This window comes from Tetrao urogallus (assembly GCF_951394365.1).
Source record: "Tetrao urogallus genome assembly, chromosome: Z".
NCBI lineage: Eukaryota > Metazoa > Chordata > Aves > Galliformes > Phasianidae > Tetrao > Tetrao urogallus.
Window position 1 is genome coordinate 74,900,225 of NC_136816.1, and position 25,143 is coordinate 74,925,367.

General features: G+C 46.8%; 1 protein-coding gene across 3 annotated transcripts in view; it reads right to left on the minus strand.

The window, feature by feature from the left end:
• The window catches only part of NEDD4L (NEDD4 like E3 ubiquitin protein ligase), a gene marked incomplete at both ends in the record, with an annotated part of 133,766 nt that overhangs the window by 86,869 nt on the left and 21,754 nt on the right, over window positions 1–25,143 (minus strand). For all 3 annotated transcript variants that reach the window (XM_079548118.1, XM_079548117.1, XM_079548116.1), the window contains one exon: window positions 17,641–17,714. In XM_079548118.1, coding sequence (XP_079404244.1) covers window positions 17,641–17,714 — 74 coding nt within the window. The remainder of the gene's footprint in view (window positions 1–17,640; window positions 17,715–25,143) is intronic.

The following is a 25,143-nucleotide window of genomic DNA, read 5'->3' on the forward strand; positions in this document are numbered from 1 at the left end:
AACACAGTGTTACTCTACTGGGTCATGGTATAAGCCATATTGACAGAATGCAAAAACACACAAAACATAACAGATAATCAATGGAGATGAATTACACACAAATCAGAGATGTCAAATTCATTATACTGAATACCAGTACGAATGACAGCATAATGCAGCAAAGAATCAAAAATGAGCTCATTACACTGTGCAACACAACACATTTTAAACCTTGTCTTTACACACACAGACACAGAGAATGTGTGCGGAGATATAAACTAAGAATTCCTAAAATGAATGGCATTCCCACTACAGTTAAATTCTGAACTCAACCTTCACAGTTCTTGGGTTGTGCTGTACAATGGCAGTGGCCACATTACTGCACAGTGCTTGAACAGAACACAACCCTCACCTGAGGAAAGGCAGCTTTTTCTCCTGGCACAAACACAGCTACCAATTAAAGGCAGCACTCATTTACTACCTACAAAATAGATTCCAAGACTGCAGTTTAATTAATTTTCCTTTCAGACTGCAGTTCTATTAAATTGCTTTCCACAGACACAGCGGACACCAACCCTAAGTTGCCGAAAGTTCCCAGAAACCAGCATTTGTGGGTGCCAGGGGAAATTACTTAATTAAAAAGGAATTATTAGTAAACAACAGAGTACAATACTGACTGCTATGCCAGGGCAGTGTAGTACGGCCCAGGCAGCAGCACTCTGATGGTTGCCCCTTCCCCCAGCCAGCATCTCCGCCTGGCCATGTCAGAAGCAGTGCCCCGACCACTGCTGCTGTAACCACACTCACACCATCAGTTTCTTCGAACTACAGCACCATCTATTTCAACGAGAAGCAACACCTGTACAAAGCTGTCTGGCCCTTCTCCCCCACCCCACCACAAGGATGCCAGAGGATGCCCACAGGGACACAGCTGTGATGGCTGCACCTTTGCTGGCTACATGTGGACAGGGTTACCTCACCCCAGCCATGTGTTTTACCCATGTTCAGCCTCGATTTGCAGATGGAATGATTAATTTCCTCACAGCCTGCTCTCAGGCTCCAATTTCCATGGTGTTGCAGTATTTCACAGGCACTAATCCCACCCTCCCCGACGCCCATGGAAACCAAGCGCTGGTATTTTTCCACACACTGACAATTAACCCAGACGCTGAGGAGAGGAGAAGGAGAAAAAAACAAAAACAAACAAACAAAAAAAAAACAACAAAAAAACCCACTAGTAAATTTCTGTGCCTCTTTCTCCCGCCTGGATGCTCACAGGCCTCTTCCTCACACTTTTCACTGCTCTGCCCCTTCTCCATCGCACCCCCATGACCTGGAAGCTGCCTCAACCCTTGGAGCTGGTGGCACCGACATGGCCACCCTCCACACAGCCCCTGCACCAAGGCAAGCTCAAAATCCAGTGTTTGAACACCACATGGCATCCCACAGCATTGTGTGATTATATTAACGCTGATTTGCAGATTGATGTAAGCACTTTCTGCACTCCGAGCTGAGCAGACATGAACTGCAGTTTGCGTCCTCTCTGGCACTTGGCAGACAGCACTGTGAACCAACTCCACGCACAACACTCGACACAGAGCTGTTTTCTGCTCTGTCTGTCACCCACAGCTCCTCTGCTGGTTAGAAAACTGGCTCAGCACATGCCCAGGAAGATCGTTGTGCAGTCTCCAGCCACGAGCACACCTGGATCCGCATCTCTGCAGCCAGCACTATGTACAGAAAGTTTTTCCCATGTTCAGACAGAAATTCCCTTGTTTCAGTTCGTGCCCTCGTCTAATCTCATCTCCGGGCATCACCAAGAACAGTCGGGCGCCATCATCTTCCTGACACCCCCTTCCAGATACTCCCACGCAGTGATAAGATCCCCTTCTCTGCTCTGGGCAGTTCAGACCCAGCTGCCCCAGTCCTTCCTCACATGAGATGCTTCAGGCTCTCAGCATTCCAGCAGCACTTTGCAGGAGTCTCTCCTTGTCCCTCTTGCACTGGAGGGCCCCAACTGGGCCCAGGACTCCAGATGTGGCCTCCCCACTGGGAGGACCACCTTCCTTGACGTGTTGGCAACGCTCCTCCTAACACACCCAGGGGACCCACTGGCCTTCTAGGCCACCTGGGCGCGCTGCTGGCTCATGCCAACCTGCTGGCCAACAGGACACCCAGATCCTTCTACATAGAGCACCTTTCCACCCACAGCTTGTCCCAGGTAGCTGTCACCACATCCCAGCATAGTCTGTTGCTGCAGTCACTCCTGCTCCTGCCACAAATGGTCCCAGAGGCCCTGGGCAGAGCGAGCCACTTTCAGCAAGCCATGCATGGGCTAGAACAGCTCGGAGGGCAAATACACAAGGACAGTCAACAGCAGCAACAATCCTCACTGCGGAGAGCAACCTCTTCAGTTGGGATCGCACCAGTGACACTCAAAATTCCCATTCTCCATAGCTGCATTAAGAAGGCAGCTATAGGATGAATAAGCAAACCTTGAAATGCACACATGCGTTTCTAGTAACAGAAACACATTCCTCAGAATTACACTTAATGGCAGCGTTTTGTATGCAGGAGATGGAGAAAAAGCTAAATCGAACCAAGAAAACTATTCCCTATTTTAGAGTTAAGAAATTTGCCATGAATCATCACAGAAGATTAAGTTCTTAGCTACAGAGATGGTTATTTGTCGTAAGACTGCGTGTATTAAGATAGATTTGAGAAGAGCTTATGTGTACAGGGCTTCGTGGTCGCCTGTCAAAGCTGTGCAGCTACATCTGTAAAAGAGAAGGCAGCTGCTTTCAAATTAAGGAAAGAGACTGCAGAAGCGAATTATCAGAAAGAAACGATTCATGAGCATCAATCAGAATTCACCAAGAGGATGAGCTTAGCTTTGTCCATGCACGCTATTACTCATTGCTGCATGAGGTTCTGATTAGGTTCACCATCAGACTTTCCAACTTCAAGAAGGGCCTGGGGAAGACTAGGGAAGTGCAGTGCTAAGATAAGTAATTTCCCCCACACAACTACTTCACAGCCTTCAGCTCTCTGCTCAGTAAACAGACGTCTCCTTGGGCATACCACTAGGTGATACAATTAAGAAGCGTGATCTCCTAAAATGATTCATTTTCCAATTCTGGTCACAGAACTCAATAACATTTCTCAAACACAGGGCTCTTATGTAATCCCAAACTAACTGGTCTAGAGACTAATGGATCCCAAACATAATGCTGGATCGCCACTTACAAAATCTGTATGCTGACAAATAAACCAACCTAGTTTTAGATTGAGAACAGACACCACGAAAAATTATCCCACACAATTTGAGACAGGTCTAAGGAGATAAGTTTGAGATCAATCTATAGATAGTGTGTATTTGAATTTTGAAGCCTAATTTAAGATAACCAAGATATGTAGTGATACTAAAAATTAGTGAACTTTGGGGTAGGGAGAGGTTTAGGTTTTCACACCCCTCTATGTACTTTTATCAAACTGAAGGAAAAGGATGATTTTACATGTTTTATATATCTACCTCAAAGGAGGAGGTTATTCAGTTCAAACAAAGATCATTACCCACAGACTTCCTTGAAGAGGTCCACAATTAGGAACATTTAAACAACAGTAGCAGGCTCCCTCCAGACCAAAAAAAACTGGATGCACAAGAGAAACACACACAGCTGGTAGAAAAACAATACAATTATTTTCCATTATCCAATTAGAATCAGCTCTTGAAAACCAACCCTGGCCTCAGGTTTCAATTCCAAAACAGAAGTTTGGGGAAATCCAGTTTTGACCGAAATCAAAACCTTGTCAAACAAAAGAATATTCTTAAAACCCTTCCATATGCTATGAGCAATGCACCAGCCTATGCTCACTTCTTTGGTAACGTATTTAAGTTCAGAGAGATGCCACATGCCTACTAGAAGAGGCAGAAACACTTCATTACTATCAGTGGCTTAAAGAAATAAATGTAATTGCATTTATTATTCATTGATCTGTTTCCACATCAGTTCATTCATTCAGCCTTGACTGAAATAGAAATTCATATATACATATTCACAAAGACACAGCTTCAGAGCAGCACTTTTCACGTATCAGCTTCAGGGTACAGTACACAGGAGCCCAAAACCGCAGTCCTATTCACACCACTTGGAAAAGAAACAGACCAGGAAAGCCCAACTTTGCTCTCCCCCAGGGGTCCTCTGCTCTTGCTACACAGCTTAAAATGCAATGCTAAGATTCCTGATAGAAATTACTGAATTCAATTCTAACTCATCTATTTATGGTAGAACAGTTTGATGATATAATTACTTCTCAGAACAAGAACAGCACCTTGCTTTTGTGTGTCCCAGAAAGCACTAATCTGATAGACCGGCCACTTCTTAAAGCCGTAACAAACACCTAAGCTAGTTTTGTCATAGGTGCAGCAAGAAAAAGCAAGGACACAGCATGCACTTTTCCTGTGCTTCTGCCTCCCCCTCTCCTTAGGTTACACCATGAGGGCAATGCACTTGCACATGCTCATACACTCTTTGTGGTTCTAATAAGTCTACTAAAAAAGGGAACTGAAAGCTCCGTCTGCTGCCCTGTCCTTAACACACCCGATGATGATTTCACAGTGAAGCCCTAAGAAAGACAGATGGGCTGCTTCTTGGCAGTGTGTCCAAAATAAAGCTCCTGGCTGAAGCACATCACTTCCCCCTGCCCTGGTACAGGAATGCTATCTATAGAGTATGTAATAACGCACAGATGCCTGGGGGGAAAAAAGAAAAGAAAAAGACAAAAAGAAAAAGCTTTAAAGCAAGAGAAATGTCAGCTGGGCAGCCACACAAGCAAGCACCACTCACACTCAGTGGCATTACAGGTGCTTGGTCTAAAGGCAGCCTGTGCCCATAACCCATCCCAAGCAGCAAGCCCCATAATTCGGGAGCCGTGCACAGGGAGCATGCAAAGGACTGCCTGCACCCTGGCACCCAGCCACAACCAGCAGCCTGGGGGCAGGAACAGAGCAGAGAGTGGGTACAGTTCCCTAGTTAAACTTCCACCAAAAATCAATTAATAGGGCTAATCCACGATTCATTGTGTCCAACACGTGGAGGGAGGAACCCTGGTGGAGGCTTCTCCTGTCTAAGGTAGCGCCAGCCGGCATGAAATAATGATTTGTGTGCCATTAGGTTCAGGATCATTAAGATATTATTTAAAAACTCTTTCAAAGGCGGAGCTCACAAGCTTGCACAGGCCAAGATGCAGTTGTATCCTGTTGTTTATCCTTACAAAGATTAACAGGGATAAAGGAAACTTCCTCTACAAAGTCATCCTGGCTGAAACATGCCTTCTGCAAATATTACACCTTCACTAGGGTTTTCCATAATGGAAACACACAGGGAAGACAACCTGGTTCTTTAACTCACTGTCAATGACAAAGACACAGAGAACTTGCTGTATTTCAACTCACACTGGGTCAGCACAGCCCCGCAGGCTACACAACAACCAATTGTGGAAAACACCAAGAAACTGGCTCCCATTAACCAGCAGGAGGGCACCCTTGTATCCACAGATATGGTCCTCCTGTCCACCCTGCTGCAGCCAGGTGATGCCCCGTACCTTTGAGCTAGTGAGCAGCTTTATTCTCATTCATTTTCAGTCCAATCACCTCCCTGAATCCCCCTGCAGGACACAGTGCTGCCAGCTTCCTGTACACTCGATGGCACTCAGCAGTGACTACTGTCTTTAAAAAGTGGTTCATAAACAGGAATGTGCAGTAATTCAACTTTGTATGTGCATCGGTAGCCAACAGCTCTCTCAGACTGAGTAGCAATTCCTTCACTTGAAATTCGGTGCTACTTCTGCTAATCAGAAGTACTGATCAGCGTTACCATCAGAAGGCTCTGGGGTGAAACACCTTCCACCCACATCTGTGTGGAAACAGCCTGAGGTGCAGAACTCATAGTGGAAAATAAGTTCTCTATCCCCACCAATTACTTGTAAGTAGCACAGAAATCCTTGTAGGGGAGCTCAGGCATGTTGGCAAATGGTAACCATTGGACAAGGAGCAAAGACATGAAGTTAACAGCATTTTATCTGCTCTCTTAGAACTCCTTCTGTGCACCAAGAGCCCACAGTAAGCTTAATAAAAGTGAGGTGAAAACTTCTCACACAAAGGTGTTCAATGAATCTAGGGAGGAAAGTTACCAACTTCACACATAACTGCTAAGGAGCAACCACCTACTGGCAACACATCTATGGGAAGGATCACAGAATCACAGAATGGCCAGGGTTGGAAGGGACCTCAAGGATCACGAAGCTCCAACCCCCTGCCACACGCAGGGCCACCAACCTCCACATTTCATAGCAGCCCAGGCTGCCCAGGGCCCCATCCAACCTGGCCTTGAACACCTCCAGGGATGGACGGGGCATCACAGCCTCTCTGGGCAGCTGTTCCAGCACCTCACCACTCTCATAGCAAAGAACTTCCCCCTGACATCCAACCTCAATCTTCCCTCCCTCAACTTCAAACCATTTCCCCTTGTCCTGCCGTAACCTACCTTTGTGAAGAGTTGACATCACATTTCTTTCCATACATCTTCCTCAGTATTTTCTGTGAAGCACACACTGCAGCAAATGCACCTGTACCTGCTCCAAGATGTAACCATCTTAGAGGCACTTGCAGAACTGAGTGGAAAATAACCACTTCAAAAGGTTCTTAAAGATGTTTATTTATGTTCATTTTTACAAGCCTTTGAAAATTTGGAATTACTAATGTTTTTATTGAGCAGCTCCAATGTTATTAATGAGTTCCTGCATCTATAGTTCACTTCCCTCCTCCACACATTTCTGATGTAGTTACTGCTAAAATAGCCATATTTGTTTGCAAAGCAACTTAATTTGCCACCTTGCAAATGAAGAGTGTTCTAACATGGTTCACACCAGAACTGTTGCTTTTCCACTCTACACAAACAACAAAAATACTGCAGAATAAAACCTCTTTGCTTCCCTCAAGTGCTTTGCTTCTCTCGAGCATTGCTCCTTTAGCACTTCAGCACATCCCCAGGATACAAAGCTGGGTATCACAAAAAACTGTGTGACTGAACACCATTACTTCTACTGGCAAAACCAAGTGCCAATCCCCTTGAAAATGACCAAAATATCACCCTTTAAGTGCATCAAGAGCATTGCTCATTGGCTGCTGTGGTTTCGAGGTTGTTATTGCTGGCACTGAACACATACACTGACCTGGCTGCTCCAGTTCACTGGCAGCACTGAAGCTTTAGGAAAAACGCTTCTGGCAGCTTCCTCATTTTTGACATAGTCACATTGGTCAGCCATCGGTCACTCAGATCTATTCCACTTAATTATTTCATGTAATGAGTACTAGAGGATGAAAAAGCAGAAGCTCTGACTCAAATACTTTAGAACAAAAAGGCCTTTCCCTAGAATATTTTGTCCATATGCTCTTTTCTCTTTTAAGATCAGTTTCAGGTGAATGTGAGGCTGTAACAGATACCAGGCAGCTGGAAAAAAACCAAACCCAACAGACTGGCTGAGTACAAGCACTCACTTTGTCGATAAATGAGGAGTATTTTAAATGCGAATACGTGTTTGCAATTTCTCCAACCACAAACTAACGTGCCGAGCAATTATACGACGGAAATTATTTGCACCACATTATCCCGTACCCTCAAGCAACATCGGAGTACAGTACAACAGCTACTGAAGAAGGCACCCGGTGCATCCTGACAGACACCAGAGATAGGAGTAGATAGAACACTTCTGACAGAAAACACTGCTGACTGAAAACCCACCTTCCTCCCAGTACAGGTGAGAGGTAAAACCTGAGAGCATTCTCTGGTGCCCTCTGCTGCCAACTACCAAAACGACACCAAAAACACACCAAAAACACATCAGGGTGCTCTTCCATGCCTCACTCCATCCCCACATGAGACCCAACCACTGCGGAGCCCTGCAGGAGCCTCACTGTGAGACACAGACCCACTGCCCCAACCCCAGAATCACACCCCTGCACCCCGCGGGGCTTGTACTCAGTGTCCAAACGCTCCCACACCTCAGATGAGGCTGAACTGCAGTTTCTAAAAGTCAAGATTTTACACAAGGAAGTATCTATTCTCCACCTTATTTCTTTTTGGCAAGTGCAAGGCTGGGGTCTCTTTTGGAGCATCCCCAAAGCCGCTGGGGCTGAGTACAGGGCTGGGGGGGTTCTTCTGGTGCAGGGGGGCACACAGGAACCCCCAGGGCCCTACGCAGCCATTCAGGCTGCAGTTCTGCCAGCATTGCCCTGCAGTTGTTATTTAACTGTGCTCAATCTGACGCACAGAGATGAGCAGAGCGCTGACGCAGCATGAGCCTGCTTTGCTGTCCAAATGCATTTCCACAGGGTGAGCCTGCACGCACCGCTGCTCCCCTCCGCACGTCGGATCCCTCTTGGTTTTGTCTCACTAACAGGTACAACTGGAGCACTGATGAGTAATGCTGGCGTACACTTCCTGCCTTGTTCGCCGATTCAACACAAATGTCAGCATGCTGATCGTCCAGCAGGGTTATCTGATGGGGAATGGATCGACATTTGGAGCTATAAAGCATGGGAAAAACCATTCTGCACCCACACAGCCAGGCATACTTGGGACCGGGTGAGACTTACCGACAGGCTCCTCAAACGATCAGTACCGATGGACCAGACGCTTCAAAATGAGCTCATACTTCACACAGGCTGATATTTTTTTAAGCTCTCTAGTTCTGTTAAAAAGAAATCTAAAAAATGCAAAAGAGCTGCATGTTTTGACACCAATTTTCAAAAACGTCATGTTTTTTCAAATTCTAACTTGAGCTAAATAGTGTCACAGAATCACCGAATGGCCCAGGTTGGAAGGGACCTCAAGATTCACGAAGCTCCAACCCCCTGCCACACGCAGGGCCACCAACCTCCACATTTCACAGCAGCCCAGGCTGCCCAGGGCCCCATCCAACCTGGCCTTGAACACCTCCAGGGATGGACGGGGCATCACAGCCTCTCTGGGCAGCTGTTCCAGCACCTCACCACTCTCATAGCACAGAACTTCCCCTGACATCCAGCCTCCATCTTCCCTCAAAGAAAGAACCTATGAAAAGTTTTGCAATAAACACTTCACGATACTTCAAGCATAGGACAGAGGGCACCTTTCCCCCAAGATTTTAAATATTACAAGGTTTTAAGATTTCTAATTGTAGACACAAACTCCTTACTCCGTAAGAGAAACAAAATCCTTTGTCAAATTCTATTCAAGCTTTTTGTTGTGGCAAAATAAAATCATGAAATTTAAATCACTACGCACACAGCAAACAAGCACTGAACTCAAATCCTTCGGGTTAATCCACCTCCTAGGGCAGAATATAAAGAAGACTCAGCCCATTCTTTATATTTTAGCCTGCTTTTTTTACAATATTTCAATGAATTTAATAATTTTCCTCTTTCCTAACAGTTTATTAGAGCTTTGCTTAGCATCTGGAGCATTCTTCCTGCTTTCAAGAGACAGCAGACAGCAGCCTCAGACTATCAGCTCCACAGACATCATCTCTGAATGTCCACCTACACACCCTCAATGAATAAGAATTCTGAACAGTTTTGCTTAGGGGAAAAAAAAAAAGACCAGATCTGATTTTAGTTAACTAGTGATCGTGCTGCCTTCCTCCAGGACAGCCTCACCACGCAGTGCTTCACCATCAGCCTCACTAACCAACTTCTGAGTTTTTTGTCCTTTGGAATGCAAAGGAGCAAGTTGGTCCAGATTTGGTGTGGCTCTGTGCTGGTTTCGTTCTGTTCCCTCTGCTCTGTAAATAACACCTTCGTTTCCACTGCACTACAAACACTTGCAGTTTGTCATTGGTATCGAGCTGTCATTTAGAAGGCATTGCCCACAAACTCTTCCCTGCTCCCTGCCCCATACGGTTCTTTAGCAGAGTGATTCAACATTCAGCAGTGCTGAATCACTCATCATTAAGGGAAGTAGAGACGGTGGTAACAGGAACTCAGCAGAGTTTCACCCCAGTGCTTGACAGAGCGCTCATGTGAGATCGCAACATTCAGACAGTCTTATTTGATGCTTATTCTTGTTCAATTACCATAGCACATGAAGATGTGAAACCCAATCTGAATTGCCCGGCGACCCACTGAAACTTGGAAAGTGAGAAAAATAAATAGCTGCACTGCACACAGAGCAGTGGTACAGAATGAGTGTACCGCTCGCTGAGCAAGGCGAAAGACTTCCACTTATCAGTGGCACTGCCACTGATAATAACTAAATTCCAGGGGAAGATTTGTATTGCCTTGAAAAACACATTTCTCAGTGCATTAAACCAGCGGGAAAGTAGTTATCTGCACTTTTTTTCCCCCCAACTAGAGAAAGGAAAGAGAAATGCGGTGTGCATATAGGGCTGTGCATAGTGAGCACTGCTGTCCTCTGGTGCCCTTCCCAAACCCTGTATGATGACTACTGTTGGGCAGGACCCATCCTCCATCTGGCTGAATGCTATCCCCAGAGGCATTCCAGAACCATGGAGATGTGGCACTGAGGAACATGGCCTGTGGGCATGGTGGGGTTGGGTTGATGGTTGGACTTGATGATCTTAGTGGTCTTCTCCAACCTCTGTGATGATATAAATTGACATGATAGTGATAGGTTGATGATCTTGGAGGTCTTTTTCCACCACCTGGCCAAGTGGCTTTGCTGAATTCAGTACTTTGAAAGATTTGCCACGCAGAGATCTCCAGCTCTGTTCCACCTCCTGGAACTCCTTGAGCAGCACACATGCTGTTTTCACTCAGGAACATATGCCCTTCAGCGCTTCTGAAACATTCCTCCATAACTGCCTCTACAACTCTGGACTTCTCATTGGCAAGATTTCTGAATCACAGAATCATACAATGGCCTCAGTTGAAAAGGACCACAGTGCTCATCCAGTTCCAACCCCCTGCTGTGTGCAGGGTCGCCAACCCCCAGCCCAGGCTGCCCAGAGCCACATCCAGCCTGGCCCTGAATGCCTCCAGGGATGGGGCATCCACAGCCTCCTTGGGCAGCCTGTGCCAGTGCCTCACCACCCTCTGTGTAAAAAACTTCCTCCTAATATCTATCCTAAGCCTGCCCTGTCTCAGTTTAAAACCATTCCCCCTTGTCCTATCACTATCCACTCTATTCACTCTTGTAAACAGTCATTCTCCCTCCTGTTTGTATGTTCCTTTCAAATTCTGGAAGGCCATAAAGAGGTCTCCCCGGACTGATTGTTGATATCGAAAAGCATTTTTGTTGAGCCTTCTACAAAATGTAACAGCCTGGGTTCTATCTATTCTTACATGCAGCACATCATTTCAAAGAAAACACAAGATATCGGCAGGTTCCTATTCGGCTGCTTGCCGCAGCATCCACCAGGGGGCGCACCACGGAGCGCCGGGCAGCGCTGCAGGGCAGGGCGCTGAGGACCGGGCTGGCACCAGCCAGGTTAATTAACGAAAACTTGGGTTAATTCCTGAGAGCAACTCATTGCAGCTGATTTGTCGGTCTCCTCCGGTAGAGGAGGAACAACAGACAAAACAGACTCCATTTGACATTCAACCCAACGGTGCATATGTGTTGGGTCTTCCAAGGGTGTAGCTTTTCCACGAGCAAATGCAGCATACAGCATGCATCCAACTGAGCTAGAATTAGTGACACTGGGCATGACAGAATAGCTGGAAGGTAAAATCTGCTCTCTTTGCCATGTTCAAGGCACAATCACAGGTGTGGGCTCTGCTTCCACTGCCAATCTGCATAACAGAAGACGCATGAACCGAAGAATTCAGCCTGGTTTCAAGCAGCCTTCCTCCCAGCAGGAGCACACTGTGGTTTAAAGAGCCACCAGAAGCCTGGAGCCTGACCGACCCAGCACTGACACAGCTAAGTGACATCACTGCCTTCAGACACAGCAGGCAGGAAAGGAGGGCAGGCCTGCAGCCGGCCTGTGCCACTTATCACTGCACTAAACTCCAGGGGGAGATTTGTACTGCCTTGAAAAACGCATTTCTCAGTGCATTAAACCAGCAGAAAAGTGGTTATCTGCACTTTTTTTTCCCCTCCAACTAGAGAAAGGAAAGAGGAATGCGGTGGGCATGTAGGGCAGTGCAGGTACAAAGCACAGAGGGATCCACACCGAGCTGCCGCAGTGCTGCTGGAAGCACGGCTTCCTGCTAGTCAACAGCACTCTGCATTTTATCAGAGAAGCACTTCACCTTTCTTCACTTCCCGACAGCCGCATTTCTCACTTACATCACGACTTAGGAGGCACCAGCAACTAATTAATTCAAATAGACCCTTTTACACAACGCTGCTGCCTCCCAAAGCTGTTACTGTGATCTGCCAGTGCCCTACTGCACACAACCAATAATCATCAGAAGACATTTTCTTCTCATTTACTCATATAGCGTTCACTTTATTACTTGTGAAAGCATTTATGTGTGCATGCAGAAACTGCTTTTACAAAGCGTGCCAGGACTGTGCTGAATAACCCAGCAGCCAGTCCAGCACTGCATTTTTAATTTATTTTGGGGTGGACGAATTCCAGTCTTAAAAAGTTACTGAAGATACACAGTACGTAGTGATACAGTGATTTATCTCTTTCTCCAGTGTGGTTTAAAGGTGTACAGCAAAAGGGTAAAAAAACTTACGAGTAAAAGGCAGAGCACTGCTGATTGCAGGTTATGGCAGATCTGTTCCACCAGTCAATACAAAACTATTCACTCATCACAGTGGCACCAGGAGCTGCCTTCTGGGCATTCTCAGAATCCATAAACCTATGTTATAACCAGAAAAGGACAACCTTGCTGCCCATTCCTTTCCCACTATTTTGGGACAAAACAAATCAAAACCACATTGGAAGTACCTTCAGGAAAAAAAAAAAATGTATTCATCCACTGCAGCAGGCTGCTCAGCAAGTGAGTCCGAGTCATGAGACAAGAGCTTCCAGCCAGAGTTCAGCAGTATGGGAGCACATACAGGATTCAGGAGAGGAAATGCCCTTTTATTCTGCACAAACTGTTCATGCTCTAACTGCATTTATGTGCAGCAACTCACAGAGAGCAGCTTTGGTCATGATGGCACCCATGGCATCCTTGTAGAGTGCAAGTAAAAAGAAAACAATAATTTGTTCGGTATGTTCTGCAATTAAGATTAATTACGTTATAATTTGTATTACTTGACTGCACACAAGAGTATAAATCCTAGCTGAATTAAGACTTAAGAATGTTTGAGAAGTTTAGAGAGGGAATTAAGAGGAAATAAATGTACAGTAATGTTTACATTGTAATACGGAATATGCCAGGTGGTAAATATTCGTGCCAGTGCACCAAAGAACAATGCAATGCAGTACTGCTCTGAGTTAAGCACGCAAGACACGCTCAATCCTCAAAAAGCCAGTGTACAGTTGCTACAGTCCCTGATACACTGTGATGTGATACATCTGGCAGTGTTGCAGGGCAGAACACAAGGCAAAGGGGGGCAAGCTGCACACCAAACCACCTCCATCCACCAACCACCACTGCTCTCGGAGCAACCCCAGCTGCACAAGGAGCTCACCACACCAAGCCCTCACCTTGGGGAACTTATAGCTGTGTCCAGCAGTACATCCTGAATGAACTGTGAGTATCAGTTTCTATTCTATCAATTTCCATCAATTGATGGAAATTTCATCATTTCTGAACACTCGTAAACCACTCTTTACTATGAAAATGACTTCGTAAGCCAAGAAGAGCCTCAAAGAAGAAAAACCAGAAGTACCTGGTCCTTTATTGTTGCTGCCTTCAGAAGAAGGCAATTGTTTTCCTCAGTGCTCTACACTGTAAATTTTCCCTTGGATTTAATCAGGCAAGAAATGGCCTTTGCACCCTGTGAGGCTGCAGCTGCTGTTCTCTAATGGCACAGCTGATTAACAACTGTAAGGAAAGGCAGCTTGCTTTAGTTTCAGCTGGGACAGAGCTGTTTTTCTTCATAGTGTCTGGTTTGTTGCTGTGTTTTAGAAGAAAAACACTGTTGATAACACACCAATGTTCTAGTTGTGGCTGAGCAGTGCTGTGTGGAGCCAAGGCTGTTTCAATCTTCTCAGTTTCTCCTATTGTCCTGCCAGTGAGGAGCCTGGGAGGCACAGGGGGACGGAAGCAAAACAGCTTATCTAGATTGGCCAAAGAGATATTCCATACCACACATTATGACATGGAAGGGAAGTTGGAAGGGTAGGGGGGGCTCATTGGAACACAAGGGCAGGGCCTGGGACTCATCTTTATAGCTGGGTGGTACCTTGCCATCCTGCCCCAGAGCTCAGAGCTGTGCAACAGAGCCGTTGAGGGCTCACTGGCTGCTGGGCTGTACTGTGCTGTCCCAAAAGGTCTTCAAGTGATATTTGGATTAGTTTATCACTTGGTGCAGTCATTTGTCCAAAAAGGAACACTGCAAAGAACAGGAATTTGTTCTTAAAGATTGCTATCATATGTGAAAAGAGACCAAAAGACCCAAAGCCATGCTTACCCATAACCCAGGATGTGCCCACAGACAGAACAACACACACAAGTCCTCATGTTATTATTGGGGTACACCACAACCACAGCACACACACAGGGTGAAGGTCTCAGCCTGCTGCACCGCTGTGCCTTTCAGCACTGACAACTTCCCTTTGAGACAACAGTGACTGCACAGCCCATAAATTAGCCTTGTCTCAGTCTGCAGCTGGATGCACTGCTGGGCATTTTTGGGTTTTGCCTTTCCCAGTGCAAGGCCCATTCACCCTCACCACATCCCTCAGTTATTTCGTCCTGTCTGAGCCCACTAACAGCAGTCCCAGCGATCCAGCAGCCAGCACATCATGCTTGCCACATCAGGTTATACTCTCTTCCACCTCAGAGACCCATGGCTGCATGCTGAAAGCCACGCCACCACCACCAAGCTCCTTCAAGCTGATGTTTGTTGCTCCTAAGAATTATTTATGGGAAACAACAGCATATAGGCGTTAACATCTGCACAAAAGAAGCACGTGGAGAGAGACTTATGGCTATGGTTATTTCTTAGGGATCTTGAATGCACTCCTACACAAGGAAGAACCATTCCTCCCAGTCCTGCACTGGAGTTGGTCCTGCACCACAGCGCTGGAACGACGTTGAAGCTCACACTAAAGATGCAATCAGCATGAAACTTTAATATCTCTGCAAGGTAAGCAAGGCTATTAAAGCAAACAGAAAAACAGATGGAAACTTCAGCCAAATAAGAAAGCGTACTGAAAACCCGCCAGCGCAGCAATACAAACATTTCACTGTGTTTATAGCCACGATGCTGTTAGTTTCACTTCTACTGCTTGAAGTGAGAAACATTCCCAGCTTCTGTTTTTAACTCTCAGTTTTGTGGAAGTCCTGCTGGCTTGAGACCAAGGCCCCCACCAACAGAACTCTGCATGAATTTTACACATTTTTAAGGTTTTGCATTTTGAAAGATTTGTTTTTCCTGTGTTTATCAATACCTGTATCAATACTGTGCACATTTTAATTCTCTTGAACACAACACCCTAAATATGATAGAATTACAGAATGGCCCAGATTGGAAGGGACCTCAAGGACCATGAATCCTCAGCCCCTCCACCACACAAAGGGCCACCAACCTCCACATTTCACAGCAGCCCAGGCTGCCCAGGGCCCCATCCAACCTGGCCTTGAACACCTCCAGGGATGGACGGGGCATCCACAGCCTCTCTGGGCAGCTGTTCCAGCACCTCACCACTCTCATAGCAAAGAACGTCCCTCTGATATCCAACCTAAATGCTCCCTCCTTCAGCTTAAAACCATTTTCTGCTATTATCTACCCTGTGAAGAGTTGACTCCCCTCCTGTTTCACAAAAGTTCACAAAAGTTCTTGGAGGAGATGACACAATGCCAGGGATTCAGCAGGGAAGTTTCCAGTGTGTCCTTCAGTGAATCCTGTGACCACTGAAAAGATTCCCACTTCTCTCATATTACGTCTATGGATTTGCCACTGCACTTCAGTGCTTGTGTAAAGTTCCCTTTAATGAGTTGATTGGTTATTCCAGCCACTGGCTCTGCTTTCTTCCAAAGAAGCAATGAAATTTAAAGCTCTGTAAACAATTCAGAAAAGTTCCAGCCAATTAAATATATCAAGTTAATAAAAAATCTGTATTAGTATGTCTAGGTCAACCCAGCGCCTGCTAACAGCACTCCTCCTGCAGTGTGACCCAGCACACTGCTCACAGAAGGGCTTTGGGTCTGCTCTGCAAACATATATTAAGGACAGCTACACGTATGCTAGCACTTTGCTTGAGCTCAGAACATAAAACAGCACATTCAGGAGAAAAAAATTAAAATATAAAAATACAAAGTTTTGTCTTAGCGTGCTCTGCACACAGCTAGCAAGGTAACTGTTGTAAATTTCACCAAAAAAATTAACGGTGATTTAACTTTTATTTGCTTGTGATACAGTCAGAAATTAGAGTAATTTCAGTAAGGGCTACATTGGATACCACTGGTTTCAAAGTGATTAAAAATGTCTGTCAATAGATTGTAGTGTCTGCAGTAATGAGCTCCCTCACAGTTGAGCGTGAGACAGCAGGAATGCCAAAAAACCTCAATTAACCTCCAGAAAAAAAATACAATGTTTTCTGGCTACTTCTGGCTTCAGAAACAGCCTCTCTCCGTCACTCTGTGATTCAACTGTTGAAATCTTTATTTGCACAACAAGCCCAGACTGAGAGAAAACCTATTCCTGAAGCCTATGACTAATAATTTCAAAACAGAAGACTTGAAAACACAAAGTGACCATATCTGCATCTTTAAAGGGTAGACTGAAAACTCAGTTTTCTTGTTTGACAGCTGTTATTTTGGCCTAAAGTCTCCACGTCAGTCTGTTTGCTCCATATTTTAGCATACAGACAAACAAGAAGCTATCATAGGAAGACTGCCTTATGCACAGCAAAAACTTAATCCTGGCCCTTGTGCCAGGTCCAGAGATCAGGATGATTTAAGACAACTGGAAATAAAGCCCAGACTCACCACTACCTAACAGAAAAGCCCTAGGTCTGCAGAGATGTCTATGCATTCTCTCCCACATCAGCACGTAGGGCAGCACAGGCTGGTCAGGAGGAAATACTCTCATTGCCTCACTCCTGTAAGAGGTACCATCCTTAAGAACTGCAGCAGCAGCACCTGGACATGTCCAAGGGTCCAAGAAAACTCAAAGTGCCTTTGCAGTCACCTGGCACCAGAGTCCTGCAAACCAGTGGGGAAAGCAGAGCTTTCTCCCATTCAGACAGAGGGAGCTGCTGGCCTTCAGCCTTTTGTGCATTATGGGAGCAGGCAGCTGGCAGTAACATCAATACTGCAAACACTGCTGCAGTGTGAATGCTCACACAACCAAGGAACTGAGATGGCAGCTTCCAGGGGCAGAAAGGGCTGTGAGTGGTCACCTACTGCTAACTGCAACCCACTGTGACTAACAGCTGTCCTGCCAGCACACACTGCATAACTTGCACCAGTTGTGAGCAAGTAACGGGAGCTCTCATCGTATTTACCAACAGTTAGACAGTAAGTTTCCCTGCTCTGCTAAGTTTATTCTGTTCAAAATCATGAAATACTCCATGCAGAACACTCACCTGGCTCCGAAGATGTCTTTTTTCGCCAGATCAATGCCAGACACCACTTTCACCCTGAGGATACGAGACTCCTCCTGGTAATAAAAGAGAAAGAAGGTTTAATACTTATCCTGTTAATGACTGTGAAGATCAGCCGTTCACAGCAGGTTACCCTGTGAATGAACTCACAGCCTTCAGATAGCAGAAGTCTTTGTTAGGTGGAAAAAACCTTCCCAGCAAGAGATACACACTGATCTTCCCAAGAATAGCAAACACGAAGAGCTTCCAGTTGCACCAGGAATTAAGAAAATAATAGCAGATACCAGTAATAACTTAATAGTAATAACAGTATAACAATATTAAAACCCAACGAAAGCACTGCTTATCGAAGCATCTTCAAATCCTAACTGATCCCCATTCCAAATTTGAAGTGATCAATTCTCCACGTTCATTCATTCTGCTCAGACTCTCGGTGTGTCTCTTCAGACACAAGGGAAAATATCTGTAAGCTTTTTGTCCGACAGTGCGAATAATCCTCGCAGGAAGAGACGTCTAGGGCTTAAAAAATACATACAAGAATAAGTCCTCAGAACGCAATGGTTTAAACCTGTCCCACCTGCTCAGTAACACTGTCCAAAAACCGGTTTCAGCTGCAGGTGGTGGATTCAGCAGACGCACTTTGCCCACTGCACTGCCACCAGGACGTATTTCTAGGACAGACGGTGTCCCAGTGGGCATGGCTTTGGTTTGTGCCCTCGTGATGCTCCTGAGGAGCACAGGCATCAACAGTATTTGCCTTCTCTCAGTTCGACCTGTTTATTTTTGTTACCTGGAGGCCACTGAAATTCAACCTGGGAGGGGTTCTATAGAAACAGGTTCTGCAGTCACCCCTATCAGTTTTGCTTTTTTCTCCTGATAAGCGCTCCAGAACTGAGAGACGTGGGATTCAATTACAGTAATTTGAGACTCCATTCCTTGAAGGCCATTTGGGAAACAATAATGCTCCCCCACAGGTACCTCCTGGTCATGCTATACCTGCCCTGTTTGCCTTGTAGAGCCAACAGCAGCTGTGGGCCTGCGGGCCCTGATGCGATATCCTAAAGCACCCAGCATTCCACCAGCCAGGAAAACAAGGCAGTGTGTCAGTGGAGTCACAGCAGTGCATATTGAATTGATCATATTTTTTAATGTTTTAACTCTTTTTTCCTTCAGTCTGTTAATGTCAGTAATCATATTTGGATTACAGGATACATCCGACCTTTACTTTCAATAGACGAAAGGCAATGGACTTGCAAACTGGGATCGAGGGCATTCCTTTGGTAAGAGGAGGAAGGTTGGAAAAGCCATCAGAACCACACAGTTCTGACCTCGTGGAGAAACAAAGGATAAAAAGCTATGATAGTAAATGAAGAGGGATCAACAGAAGGGTTTCTAACAGCAGCTACACCACAAATGCTCCTCACACTTCCTCCATGTCATGTGCTGCTTTACTGTAGCACACCTCATTTCTGCACTGACACCAGCTCAGTGCATCACCTGTATGGAAAGAGAACGCCTGCATCAGGAGGAAGGCCAAATGCTGCAGGATCTGGGCTGCAGGTCCACAAGACACAGCAGAAGCTCCTTCGGGCAATCCAAACACATTCTCAAAACTGTACTTTAAGTCACACTTCATCCTTTGAAAGAAACCCCGTTCCCTCTCTGCATATGCGCTCTGAATCTGCAACCCTGCATTTTACTAAGCAGGAAAAATGTTTTGGCAAGTAAGCGTTCAAATTTCCAGAAGCATGAAATAAACGCAGCACTTTAATTACATTAAAAACATCTCAATTAGTAACAAAGCCTCATCTACCTACACTCAAAGTCCTTCCCTCACTCAGCAAGGTACCTTCATCACCCCCGCTGTGTGCAATGAGCGAGGCACGTGAAAGGCAGAGAACATTTTCTTCTTGTGCCCCTTTTTCTTCCCTTATCCCCAGTGTGCTGTGCCTTGATAGAGGAAGGAGTTAAACATTCACAGCAATAGTGCCTGCCCATAACAATTAGATACAGAATTGCTTGATTAGACACAGTGGGAGACCTGGAACAGATTACACCTGACACAGGTTTCTGCTCACCCTCCTTTGAAAGGCTGTACAAGAAAAATAGATTTTCTCTTTTGGTTTGCTTTCCTGAACACCCAGGGGACTGCAGAACATCATCACTGAACACCAGAAATCTCTGAGACAGAAGATGCAAACCCCAAAGACACTGCTCCCTTCTCAGCATGGAGTCGGGGCTAATCTTCAGCTAAGGAGCACCCGGGCTCACTGCTGCTGAGTGAGCATTGTTTACAGACACAGTGATTTCAGCAGGAGGTGTCAAGACACACAGCTCTCCCTGCAGTTCACTCCATTCCCACCCAGGCATTTCTGCAGTGAGGTCAGTGTGTGGAACCAGCACAGCCCACAAGCCGTGCCTCTGATCACCTACATCACCCGACAATATTCAGCGAACTCAGAAAATGCTGACCTGCCTTTTAACTTTAATCCAAACATCTAGATTTCCAGGGAAGTTGTCACATAGGAGCACGGAAAATGTCTCAGCTCAGTTACATGTCATCTGAATTCGGTCTGCAGATTAAATAATACTTAAACGGCTCAAAGTGCTCATGTATAGGCACACGGGTACCCAGCCTGATGTGCCCTGAGAGGGCTGGTCTGTGTCTGGTGTGCAGGGAGAATCACAGATCATTAATTAAGGCTGAAAAAGACTCCAAGATCCCCAAACCCAACTCCAACCCATCCCACCATGCCCACGGACTATATCCCTACACAGAACTATAGAATCATCAAGGTTTGAGGAGACCTCTACGATCCCAAAGTCCAACCCTAGAACACCCCCACCATGCCCAGCGACCACGTCCCCAGCTGCCACATCTCCATGGTTCTGCAATACCTCAAGGGTCAGGGACTCCTCCACCTCCCTGGGCAGCTGTGCCACTGCATCACTGCTCTTTGGGAGAAGAAGTTGTTCCTAATATCCAACCTGAACCTTCCCTGATGCAACTTGAGGTCATCACCTTCCAACCTGAAGAATCCAGCACAGAAAGGGTCAAGGGAACACATCTGGAAGGATGAGGAGAAGAAATACCTTTGGGGAGCTCTTATTGGATCACACGCGTGAAAGCATGGGTGCAGTGAGGGTGGTGGATATGTGGTGGAACACACAGTTCAGGACCTGGTTTCAAATTGAGTAAATGAACAAGACCATGCAGAGTGGGTAAACAGAGCTGACCTGAAAAGAGGGATCTACGTCCAAAAGCTTGTCTGCTTTTTCCAATTACAACCGCAATCAGTGTAACAAAATATATCCCAATGAAATGCTGTAATAAAACATATTGATCCTGCTCATAAACCTCGGTCTGCTGAGAACAATCAGCCTTCAGAAGAACTTCTGTACGAAGAGCATCGGCAGCCTTCAGCGTAAGCAGACAGATGGAGAAGGCATGAAAAGCGCAGGAACTCGGGGATTATGTGGGGAAGGTCAGCAGTTTGTTACACATTACATACTGCTCTGAAAGCATCTACACCAGAAAGCGCTGAGTTCAAAAAACTAAAGAAAATGACATGATTTTCTACATAAAATCATCAAAACTTGCCCCCAAACACTCAAAACTCCGGAAGCTTGACCAAAGGCAAACCATTTTTTCTGCTGAACCTATAAAAGCTTGTTTAATTGGCCAGTGCTTATCCTAAAGTGAAAGAGATGCTATGCCACAAGAGAATACTGTAATCACAGGAGTCCTCTTCAGATAAGCAGCTTTGGGTCCCACAGTGGTATGCCATGGAGCAGAAAGACCTTCTCCTGTCTGAACATCACCGATATCAATCCAGTAGTAGAGTACTAGTACCATTTATTTGGCAGCAAAACATGTTAACTGAAAAAACTGTGTGAGCCATTCATCATCCCATAGCGGTGTCCCCTAGCTCCCATTTTTGGTGGCTCCAGCATCCCTGGATTAGCAGGGAGGGGACACGGAACCAGGCTTTTTTTTTGTTCCACAAAAGCACTGTGGAAGAAACAGCCAGTTCACACCACTCACAGAGACTCCCCCGGTTACCCAAAGAAGTCTGGTGCTCCAGGGGCCCTTCACTCCCCTCTGACAGCACAGCCCTGAGAGCAGCCATGGCCACACTCACACGGTCGCACACAGGAACGCCTGAACCCTGCACTGCCTGGCTCCCTAAGCCAAGAGTGGGAGCTTCAACCTCTCGTTTTGCCCTCAGTAACATACAGAGTGCCCTTGGATATTTCAGTGCTATGATGCTGGCAGTGATTACCAGCACCATCCAACCTGCCATGCCCATCTTTACACCGCATCCAGCACTCCTGCTGGGTGGCTGTACAAAGGGCCCTCCCTGCTTTGGTGGAGCACACCCCAAGCAATCTGCAGCTGGGGGGGAAGCATTGGGCTCACCACACAGCACATCTTTCCCTGCCACACTGTGGGACTACTGCTGGCAGCACTGCAGGATGTGCTCCTGCTCTCCATGCCTCACTGTCAGAGCCGTATCCACACTCCCTGCTCACAGCCCTCACCTCAGCCTCGCAGCTGCTGCAGTGGGGATGGATGCCATAAGGCACTTGGTCAGGCATTATGTTGAGTTCCCCTGCTAGACCCATTCACGCTCACTTCTGCTTTGCCCAATGATTAACACGCAGTTTACTCGTTCCTGCCTCCCTGAAGATGTCAGAGGTTACATACTTTCCTCGTATGCTGTGGGAATGGTTTACAGGGGCAACATTCTGCCACCTGCAGCTCAGGCTGCTGTTCTGGAGATGGCAGCTGGGTGGGGGGAACCAATACTGGGCTCAGTGCAAGGGAGACCAGAGCCAAGTGTGCAGCAAAGCAGCACCAACAGCAAGCAGGCCCCAAGCACCTGGGGAACAGGGTGAGGGAATATAGCATGCAGGTGTGTTACAGACCTGTGAGACTTCGTATAAGCATACGTATGCTTATGTACGTGTATTTATACATATGATTCACATTTTAAAATCTGCATTTAAATGAACACATTTCTTCTCTTCAGGCACTCTGAAAAGCAAAGCCATTTGTAAGACCTATGAAAGCATGCACATAAATAACCAAGCAGCCTTCCAATCCTCAAGATGCTGGCACCAGGGGCACCACACCATGCCCCATATCCTCCAGGTGCAGCTGTCCCATACAGCAAGGAGGGATGACCTGGTGCACACACAGCATGGCACAATGGCCATGTCACCCAGGGCCACCCAAAAGACAGATTCTTGAACACAGACAGACAGTAATCCAACCTGACAGAAGATGAAAAACTAGAAGTCAGCTTCCCATGGGACAGAAAATCCCATGACACGTTTATAACGTGCATTAAAAGAGCGGTGCTGACATTATTGGTTCAGGTACAAAAAACGAACAGGCAAGTTTAGAATGCACTGCAGGTCTGGATCAATGCAAACCAGGACTGGAGCAATGCCCTACGGAGTGGAAAGGAACAATGGCACACTGGATGGATGGAGCATTTGGTATACTCTTCCAAACCACCAGTGAAATGCTGACCAACCCACCTACGAAACAGTGACCAAACCCCAACCAGCGCCCTCAGCAGCAACACATCCAGCTCTCCGGGATGCCACTGCTGCTCACTCTGCTGACCCAGCCCTGGGCAACCCCACTGCCCACACCTGAGGCCCTGGAGCGAGGCAGGTGCCTATCCAGCCCTGCACACCCACTCGCACTTACCGGAGGTGCTGGCGGTACCGGTGACCGCAGGCCCAGCCTGCAGCTCAGTGCTGCACCACGGCCCTGCAGCACCGATCAGGACACGGAAGCTGCACTGGTGGAGGCCATAAATTTCCATCACCGAGGCAACGAGGTGAAAGGACAGCAATCTAGTGTTTCACCTGGGGAACATGTAACGTGAAATGCTGGTTGTTTTCTTCCCCTCTATAGAAGAGGCAATTTTGATTTCAAGCAGAGATAGGAGGCAGCGAGGTAAGTTTCCACTGAGGAGAAGGAATTCAGCCAGCACCAGAGAGCTCACTGACACTGCAGGGCTGAACTCCCAGCCTGGTGTCACCCCAAGTGAGAAAACTCACCTGGAGCAAGGTGTGCTGGGCACAGAGGAACTGCAGCAGCACCCAAGCAGAGTGTTCCTTAATTCTGTGCTACAGCACAGAGTCAGTGGCAGTCTGCAGTTTCAAAGCAAAACAGAATATGGCTCACCTGCTTAAACAACACAAGTATTTTCCATAAAGAGCAAAACTGATGACGTTAGAGCACCCCTAAGTCTGTCAGCACGAGGCAGGTGGATCAGCCCACAGAAAAGCCACACTGATTTCTGTTCTCCTTTGTGGGTGGATGGCAGCAGCCCACACCAGAGCTGGGCAAGAAGAGCATGGGATGCAGCTGTGTCTATGACGGAGGCATGCAGAACAACAAGGATCCAAAGCTGTGGAGCTGGACCACACGGCCTTGGAAGGTCTTCCAATTCTGCGTCTCTTACCACAGTCCAGGTCCTGCAGGGACACCATGAAGCGATTTGCTGGGGACAGTGCCAACAGCACATCATGAACCGCACTGTGATTCCTGTGCTGTCTCACCAATGCAGGGGTCTGTGTGGGCAGCTCGGCCAGCAGCCCCTGCTCAGATCCCACTGCTGCAGTGAGCACAGGTGCAGGGCATGGCTGCACCTCCACTCTGCTCAGCTCAGGGCAGCAGGTCTGGGTTGCTGTTTGCTGGTTCCAGCACAAGCCAAAGCTTTGTTCAGCAGCTCAGCATGGAGCAGCTCCTCCTGCTCTGAGCTCAGGATGAAGCCAAACGCTGCCTACTTTCCCTGCAGAATTCTTCACATGCATGGCACGGAGCAACTTATTTCAAAGTGGATTGACACATTTTGTCTAATACTGATCTCAGAACTGCAGAGATGAGCACTGGAAGCACGAGGAGGAAAGAAGAACAGCTGGGAGCCAAGGGGCATTTAGGGTCAGGGAACGGCTGCACAGCATCACAGGGTAACTACAGCCCTCTCGAGCTACACTGAAAGGGCTCTGGTTGCCCTGTGCCACTACAATGACACCGGGCCAGGTTTTGCTCAACACGGCATGGATGTGTCCCAGAAGCAGCAGGGATGAAGCAAACAGCAGTGAGTACTGCAGGAACAACGGAGCGTGGGAACCCGCAGCTTACACAACACAACCTATCTGATGTTTTGCAATAACACTGCCTACTCTTAGGCCTCAGCACTTGGAGGCAAGGTGTTCACGTTTTTCCTGGCCAGACCTCCCAGCCCAGTGCCACAGAGGGGGGCTCAGACCCCCCACCTCCTAGCCCAACCCTGCAGAGAAGGGCTCGGAACAGAGTACTGAGCTCACCAAAACCTGTTTACAGGGTATTTTTAGCACACCAGAAAGAAAAGAAAAAAAAGGAAGGTGAGCTCCAGGTGAACTGTATTCTATTTTTACAAAAAGCAGTAGATATTTTTACTCCTCACAGCCAGTATGCTT